Source organism: Trichechus manatus, unplaced genomic scaffold, assembly GCF_000243295.1.
Source record: "Trichechus manatus latirostris isolate Lorelei unplaced genomic scaffold, TriManLat1.0 scaffold00014, whole genome shotgun sequence".
NCBI classification, from domain to species: Eukaryota; Metazoa; Chordata; class Mammalia; order Sirenia; family Trichechidae; genus Trichechus; species Trichechus manatus.
The window spans coordinates 26,416,255-26,425,340 of NW_004443950.1; the positions used below are offsets into that span (position 1 = coordinate 26,416,255).

Below are 9,086 nucleotides of genomic sequence, written 5' to 3' on the forward strand. Positions count from 1 at the left end.
ACCGCTGCCTCGCATCTCAGAGCACCGCTGCCTCGCATCTCAGAGCACCGCTGCCTCGCATCTCAGAGCACCGCTGCCTCGCATCTCAGAGCACCACTGCCTGCGTCTCAGAGCACCACTGCCTGCGTCTCACAGCACCACTGCCTCGCATCTCAGAGCACCACTGCCTGCATCTCACAGCACCACTAGCTGCGTCTCACAGCACCACTGCCTCACATCTCAGAGCACCGCTGCCTCGCATCTCAGAGCACCGCTGCCTCGCATCTAAGAGCACCACTGCCTGCGTCTCACAGCATCACTGCCTGCGTCTCACAGCACCGCTGCCTCACATCAGGGAACACCACTACCTGGATCTCAGAGCACCACTGCCTCGCTAACTTTGTGTAGTATAAGAACTGGAAGAAAGCGAAACTAAAATCAATATAGGTGAAGTTTATGATTATATAATTATATGTTATATATTAATAAATATATATAGTAATCGGTTTCAGAAAGGTGTGTTAGAATGTCAAAGATGTAATAAAGATACTTTAAAACATTTCATGAACTAGTATAAGAACTAGAAGAATCATAGCAAAACTAAAAGAAAAACAAGGCTAGGGATGAGAATGAATAGTCAGATATCCCTACATGTTTTTAAACTCCCTACTCCTTATTTTAGGTTTCTTATTTAGCCATATGTTATGAATTACTTATCTTTTCTCAGACTGGAATTACAAAGACCTATAGAAAAGGTGCTGTGGTAGGTCAGTTGGCTCCTGCTCCTGCTATGTCTAGACCCAAACTAAAATGGGTCAGTCTGTACTTTGACAAGATATCAGTCAAGCCTGGCTCTCAGGATGGTGAAAGGGAAATGGCCCATTATTATAGGGATTTCAAACCAGGCTTCGTATTTCTTTCCCGTCATTACCGGTTATATTTGTTTTTATTGGAAAATTGTAACCTTGGAGTTGAGCTATGTTCACACAAAGGAGGCATTGCTTAGCGTGGATTCTGTCATTTCCAAGTGCATATCGCCTGGTCAGAAAATGGGATACTTGATTGAGTCCCCTGAAAAGTAATCAAGAGTAGAAGGAATTGATGTGTTTTTTTACCAGCCCTGAGCTATGTTGATAAATAACAGAGAATTGTACAAGGTAATCTGTTGTGCTTGACCTTCCATATGTGGCCCCTAAAGACCACTGCTGGCCTCATGAAGCTCACACTTTAATGGGAAGACATAGACACTGAACGAGTAAGTGAACAGATAATTGCATTCTACCACCCTCAGAGGGTTACTGAAGGACTAATGCTTCTGCCTAACTTCCACGTGTACGCAAGGTGAATTTCCGGGCCTTTCATAAATGCATAAAAGGGACTGCCCTGTTGAAGTCTGTCCACTTTTTGGTATTTACTGCTAATGAATTTTGAAACCTGCAAGGGTCTTAGAAGTTCTATTCTAAATAAATTTTTCTCTCTTAGGTTGCAGAGAACACATCTTAGAAGATGCAAAACCTGAATCTGTCGATGACACTACCGACTTGGCCCTGCCACCTGAAATGCCGATTTTGATTGATTTTCACGCTCTGAAAGACATCCTTGGGCCCCCGATGTATGACATGGAGGTGATCATTCTTGTTTCTTCATTGATGCTCACCAGTTTACTCTGGTGGTTACTTAATAGATCAGAGAAGTAGAGTTGGATGTTTTGGGAGACTGAATTTTGTCTTGAGATTGGAGACTTGTTTTCTGTACAGGATTGCTTTTTAGTGTTAAGGAGATGAGATGACCATTGCAGGGAGCTCGAGACCCTGGCCATACCTCTTTTAGAAACCCAGTCTGGTCTTACTCTCTGCCCTCCAGAGTTCTGTTTTAACAGCACTGTCTCTGTTTTTCTCCTTACCACTTCTGTGTTTCTGGTGTATGTGCTTCAATTAGAGATGTCTTTGCCCCGACAAGGGCTGGAGGAAGGAGATGGGGAATCAGTAGTACAAAACATCTGAAAACATAAGCATAATTTCATGGTGGTCCATTCCCACTATTGCTGGTGCAGACCCAGACGGCGTCTTTCAGGAATCTCTTGTTTCACTGGTGACAGTTCCTTTAGGGTTAAACCTGCATACAGTTGTAGCCCTATTTCTGGTTTCCTCCCCAAACTGTACCTCACAGTATAGCTAGCTACCAGAAAGGCCTGGACCCAGGAGCGAGTTGAGGCAACTGGGTGGAAATAGGTATTAAAGTCTATGACTGCTGAGGGCATTATGATAAATTTTATAGGATGCTTCTGTGAGCTTTTATAAAAAGGTCAGTTACTAGAAAAGGCTCGTATTACACGGCTGACTGTAGCATGTTTCTTCGTAACCTTTGTCCTATCCTGCTTGTCAGCTTAATGAAAAAAGATAGATTTTCAGAAGATAAACCTGATCACTTATGCAGATGATCTCCCCAAGTGCCATTTGAAATCCTTCTCTGTGGATATGGTTTTCCTCAAATTCGCCTTGTTTACCTGTTTAAACCCTGAGCTGATTGTTACGCTAACGAGCCTCTGCAGAACGCTCAGTTACAACAGAACCTGTTTGCCATTCACAGTAAATCTGGTCTTGAACAGTAAAATCAGAGGCATCATTTTGGTTATTTGAATTCTAAAGATATCATGGATTTAAATTTTGAAGTTTTGAGATGTGAGTTTTTAACTTGAGCAAAACTTTGTTGGTTGAGAAAGTGAGCAAAATCTGCTAGCCTGTTCCGAGAGAATTCAGTGATTTTGTGAGCGAAGACGTGTAAGTAGACAGGTTCAGATCCCTGCATGTCAGCTGGGCCTTTTCTCTAGGCTTCCTAGTATATTCCAGCAGTTCCTTGGGAATTTACATACAACAACAAATAAAAACCAAAGATGCGGCATGTTTCCGTTGCTGCGTGATACCCGTCTCTCCCAGCCAGCTCTGCTGTTGTTCCTGGAGCTTTGGGAAAGTGAGAGCCAAAAGAACAGAAATGAGAAGTGTTACTAACACTGCTTTGCTTGGTATCATTGGAGAAACTCTGTTTTCCTTGTAGAGTCTGAGCTATTACATACAAACACTTTTGTCAGTATAAATCTGAAAGGTAGATTGATAATATCACTAGTAGTCATTTTACCTTTTATAACAAGTATCTTAGAATGGAAGAGCTGGTGTTTGAGAGATTGGAATAATTGTTCATCTTTTCCACACTTGAAAGTAAAAGGTGAAGAAGTAAATAAATAATTACAAATTGGGATTGATGCTGTAAAGAAAACAAACAGGGTGGTACTGGGAGGGAGTGACTACTCTAGGTACAGCTGAGATGTTTTCCAGAGGTGGACTTGCTGATGGGTTACATATGGAGAGTGAAGGAAACAGAGTAATCAAAAGGGAGTGACAGGGTTCTGGCTAGAGCAGCAGGGTATTTGGGCGGTAGCGCCATTTACTCAGATGGGACAGACTTGTGCAGGGAGGGACATTTTGCAGGGGGAGGTGTTGTTGCAAAGAAAATTAAAAGTTTCATTTTGAACATGTTAAGTTTGAGATAGCCGTCAGGCATCTGAGTGGAGGTAGTTGGACATGCAGGTCTGTTGCTCAGGGAAGAGAGCCAAGATGGAGATATAAATTATAGAATCATCAGAAAACAGGATATTTAAAGCCCCAGAAATGTTGAGATCACCTACGGAAAAGTAGCAGGTGGCCTGGGAGCAAGCGCTGAAGAACACCAGCCTTTAGAGGTCATGTAGAGGAAGAGGAGCCTTCACAGGGCTAAGAGGAAAAAGCAATCAGGATATTGTGTTGCCACGAAATACAAAGAGAATGCTTCCAGAAAGAAGGAGCATCAGTGTTTGCTGTTTGTTGAGAGACCAAGGGAGATAAGGTCAGAAAAATGTATTGAGTTTGACAGCATGGAGGTTGTTGGTGACCTTGAAAGAATGGGGTCACATAGAGTGGTGAGGATGGTAGATTTTGGAGCATGCTGAAGAGAGAATGGTCGGTGAGGAAATAGAATTAGAGTTTAGTTGACTGTCTTCAGAAGTTAGGCTGTGAATGATTGCAGAGAAATGAGGTAGCTAGAAGGGAATATGGAGGTCAGCGAGAGGATGTTTTAAGATAGAAGCATGTTTGCTGATAGGAGTAATCCAGTAGAGAGAACAGGACGATGTTGCCGGAGAGAGAGGTGGTAACAATAGGAGCACATCTGGGGGAAAGTGAGATGGAGTGGAATCCAGGGCACAGGGGGAAGAAGTGGCCTAGGGGAGGGGAAGGGATACCCCTTGCAGGGTATAATGAAGAAAGGGACAAGAATGTTGAGTTCTTCGTGAGGAAAAGATGATATGGAACAAAGGTATGTTCGCTGCACAAGGAGAGAAATGTAGCTAGGACAGAACTGCTACACAGTGAGAAGGTGGTAGAGTTGATGGTCTTGAGTACCCGTGAGCTACAAGGATAAGGAGGTGACGGTCAGAGAGGGGTGTGTTTAAAAATTCTGATTTCAGAGGTAGTGTCATTTCTTTTGATAACGAGGACTTGGAAGAAAGTAGCTGAGTTAAGGAGGTGTTCAGAGAACTGAGAAGCCAGCTGGTGGATGGATGTCTGTCTTGGTCATCTAGTGCTGCTGTAACAGAAGTACCACAAGTGGATGGCTTTAACAAAGAGAAATTTATTTCTTCACGGTAAAGTAGGCTAGAAGTCCCAATTCAGGGCGTCAGTTCCAGGGGAAGGCTTTCTCTCCCTGTCGGCCTTCTCATCAATATTCCCCCGGACTAGGAGCTTCCCTGTGCAGGGACCCTGATCCAAAGGATGTGCTCTGCTCCCAGCACTGCTTTCTTGGTGGTATGAGGTCTCCAACTCTCTGCTTGCTTCCCTTTCCTTTTATCTCTTGAGAGATAAAATGTGGTGCAGGCCACACCCCAGGGAAACTCCCCTTACATTGCATCAAGGATGTGACCTGGGTAAAGGTGGTGTTACATCCCACCCTAATCCTCTTTAACATAAAATTACAATCACAAAATGGATGCCAACCACACAATTCTGGGAATCATGGCCTAGCCAAATCGATACACAGATTTTTGGGGGACATAATTGAATCCATGACAGATGGTAAGGAAGGAGAAGAGTCTTTTTGAATGTTGGAGACAGGAGAGAGTGAAGATGGTAACGCCAGCTGTCGTGAGCTTCTGAGAAGCAGGGGTTAAGTTGAAGGGGTAGAGTAGATAGTAGCAGGGAGATCTCTTACTCCGTAGGTGATAAGCCACTCACCCAGCCTCCTTGAGCTTCGTGTCTTCCTCTGCCGTCACCACCAAGTCAATTCCAACTCATAGCGACCCTGTAGCACGGAGTAGAACTGCCCCATAGGGTTTCCAAGGCTGTAATCTTTATGGAAGCAGACTGCCACATCTCTCTTCCATGGAGTGGTTTGTGGGTTTGTACCGCTGACCTTTCTGTTAGCAGCCAAGTGCTTAACCATTGTACCACCAGTGCTCCCTTTCTCTGATACATGAGGGTAATTACATGTATCTTATTGGTTCTTAGAATATAGTGAGTTAATGTCCATGAAGCACCCACCATAGCGCCTGGCACATACTAAAACGTTAACAAATCTAGTTCCTGCACCTGCCCCACTCTCTGGAAACAAAACCTGTCCCCAGCCACCAAAAAACTCCTTGTTGGTTTTGTAACCTGTATTTTTTACCCGCACTCAATAACTTCACACCACCCCTGCCTGTTTGTTCCGTGCTTGCCTTGAAGATGATTCTACAAAAATACATTAGTGCCAAGAAACATTACTGACTTAGCAGGCTGGCAGTGAGGAAGAAAAGTGAGAAGGTACAGTTTGTCAACAGGTGAGAAAACAGGTTCTCAGAACGTCGTCTAGAGTAATATGTGTAGTAGGAGCAGTGTGGTAGGCCACCTTTTCAAATATAATGAAGTTTCCTACAAAAATGCGGTCAGCCAAGCTTGCCTGTAGAGAAAAAGAAGGGAACGCCCTCCCTGCGCTGTAGGGTGAGGAGTGGATGTGGCTGCAGGGCTGAGGCTGCAGGGACGAGTTGCTGCGCACCCTCACGTGCGATCACACAGCGCATTTAGCTCAGAAACTACCTCCTCGGAAGCACGGGCCGGGACTAGGTCGTGGTGTGGAGGGTTAGGAAGGACGCGGGAATCAAACCACAGCTGTTATTGTTAATCGATCTGGTCAAACAGTTATGAGATTGACATTAATAATAGCAAACTCAGTTGCAGTTATATTATTTTTGTTGATTACATGAACATATGTGGGGGGAAATGAGAATCATAATTTTCATTTCATCCTGGTGAAGCCAGGAAAAGCCCCCATGTTATTGGATACATATCCTAGCTGGCCAATCTTGCACATAACCCAAACAAAAAACAAGGCAAGAGTTCCTATTTATCCGAGCCGTAAGTGTCTATGGAAACCCTGGTAGCACAGTGGTTAAGAGTTTGGCTGCTAACCAAAAGATCTGCAGTTCGAATCCACCAGCTGCTCCTTGGAAACCCTGTGGGGGTCACTATGAGTCGGAATCGACTCGGTGGCAGTGGGTTTTGGGTAAGTGTCTATGTGCTGTGCGGCCGCTAAGCCTCAGGTCTGTGTCATCTGGTTATCCTGGCTCCGTTCCTGGTTTCAGATAGTCTTCCATCTCTTATTAAAGCGCCAGGATCGGCTGCTGCAGTCATGAATGAAAAGCCCTTATCGAAAGAGGACAGACATGAGTAGAATGTATCTAAAGGTGAATTCCTGGAAATCCCATCATTCTGCTTGCCTTTCAAGCAGACAGACTCAGGCACTGGAAAGAGGCAAAGACTGTAAACACTAAATGCACAGAAGAGTCACGGTAGTAAATGACCCCTCCATCCTGCTGTGCCAAGCCTGGCTTCATGCCCCACGCCCCCCGTGTAAGACAGCACTGCTCCGTGCCCCAGTCTGGCCTGGTGCCCCATCATGAGTTAGCTGTGCCGAGGAAAGGCCCCACTGAAAGCGTCTGAAAACAGCTGGCTCTCAGCAGTGAGAGTGCCAGGCCCGGTGGGACCTGTCTCAGAGATGGCCAGGGTAGACCCCAGCACCTCTCCAAGGGAAGCAGAAGGTGAACTTCTCTTTTTTAAATTCTACTGAAACAGATCTGCAACCAGAAACAAAATATTCATGAATTCAAGGCTTAGGGTCTTATTACAAAGACTGTAAAGTGGTTGGCAGATGGACAGCTGCTGTGGTGACAGGCTGGCTAGAGCGTGAGAAATGCTGTGTGAGCTGTCAGAGCAGCCTGTTCAGGGTATAAATGTCACTGCAGGGCAAACCTGCGTACGCACCCCCGTACTCCCACAGCTCAGGTTTTAGCTTGCTACTGTGCTTGCCCCTGGAGAGAAGGCCTGCACAGATGTTCACGCCTCCCTTCCTTGGTACCCTCTGGCCCCTCTGTTGTCATGGCCTCCTGGCCCTTCTCCGCCCAGCAAACTCTCCTCATATTTTAAGACTCTGCTCATATTTAGCTTCTAGGACACCCGTCCCAGCTCACCAGACAAGCCCTTGCCTCCTCAGGGCTCTCTGTGGATAAAGCTCTCTGTAGATATCTTGTTGACCTCCCCATGCCAGAGTAGAATCGCCTTTCTGTTTGTCTGAGGTATTTTGGTGTCTGTTAGCACCAGGAGGTATTCAGTTTACATACCTGTAATCAGTAATAGAGCCTGGCTCTGGGCACCTGGTGAAGGACTCTTGACTAAATGTAAAACTCTTGGTCCCTCTGATGGGTCTGCAGTCGTAAGTAACAAAGTAATGACACAGTGAATGTTGGTCTGGGCTTGGAAGGGTCACAAAGACTTGTGCGTATTTACTATTTCAATCAAATATCACTATTACTAGTTAAGAAGGAAGGCTAGTGTGAAGCTGGCAGTGATTAGATGTGAAAACAAAAATCCTCACAACTGGACCAATAAGCAACATCATGATAAACAGAGAAAAGATTGAAGTTGTCAAGGATTTCATTTTACTTGGATCCGCAGTCAGCACCCATGGAAGCAGCAGTCAAGAAATCAAAAGATGCACTGCATTGGGGAAATCTGCTGCAAAAGACCTCTCTTAATAAAGTGTTAAAAAGCAAAAATGAAGGATGTCACCCTGAAGACCAAGGTGCCCCTGACCCAAGCCATGGTGTTTTCAATCGCCTTATATGCATGTGAAAGCTGGATGATAAATAAGGAAGACTGAAGAAGAATTGACACCTTTGAATTGTGGTGTTGGCAAAGAATATTGAATATACCATGCACTGCCAAAAGAATGAACAAATTTGTCTTGGAAGAAGTACAACCAGATTGTTCCTCAGAAGCAAGGATGGCGAGACTACGTCTTACATACTTTGGACATGTTGTCAGGAGGGATCAGTCCCTGGAAAAGGACATCATGCTTGGTAGAGCAGAGGGTCAGCGAAAAAGAGGAAGACCCTCAACGAGATGGATTGACACAGTGGCTGCAACAATGGGCTCAAGCATAACAACGATGGTGAGCATGGTGCAGGACTGGGCAGTGTTTCGTTCTGTGGTGCGTAGGGTCGCTATGAGTCAGAACCGACGGCAGCTAACAACAACAGCAGCAGCAGATGTGCAGTTACTCCTTCAACACTGAAGCATTAAAGTACATGTTAACAATGCAGCCGTACTTTATAATACGTATAATACATATTTTGTTATTAATTAGGTTTTTCCTCAGGTGTTTTAATTTTTCCTCAATCTGCATGTTTACATGATCGTTAAAATTACAACAAGAGAAATCGATCCTTTCTTTGAAGCTTTTATTAAACAGATAAGGAAGTAGAAGCTGGGTGAGATTCAGTGACAGACTCAAGGTCACAGAGCTCATTCTGACAACACTTCCCTTTCTCCCATGAAAGTACTTGCTGCCATTAGTTGTTTGTTAACATCAGCTCTGAGAAGTTGTTTGTTGTCTAGCACACCTACTCTGAGACGATGTTTGCTGTCTAGCACACTGACTCTGAGAAGATGTTTGTCATCTAGCACACCGACTCTGAGGAGATGTTTGTCGTCTAGCACACCGACTCTGAGGAGGTGTTTGTCGTCTAGCACACGGACTCTGAGGAG

General features: G+C 44.8%; 1 protein-coding gene across 4 annotated transcripts in view; it reads left to right on the forward strand.

The window, feature by feature from the left end:
• The window catches only part of LONP2 (lon peptidase 2, peroxisomal), a 99,657-nt gene that overhangs the window by 80,948 nt on the left and 9,623 nt on the right, over positions 1 to 9,086 (forward strand). For all 4 annotated transcript variants that reach the window (XR_002823223.1, XM_004371634.2, XM_023726968.1 and 1 more), the window contains exon 12: positions 1,462 to 1,604. Coding sequence is in view for 3 of the 4 variants with exons in the window: in XM_004371634.2 (XP_004371691.1) it covers positions 1,462 to 1,604 (143 nt within the window). In the remaining variant the exon portion in view is untranslated. The remainder of the gene's footprint in view (positions 1 to 1,461; positions 1,605 to 9,086) is intronic.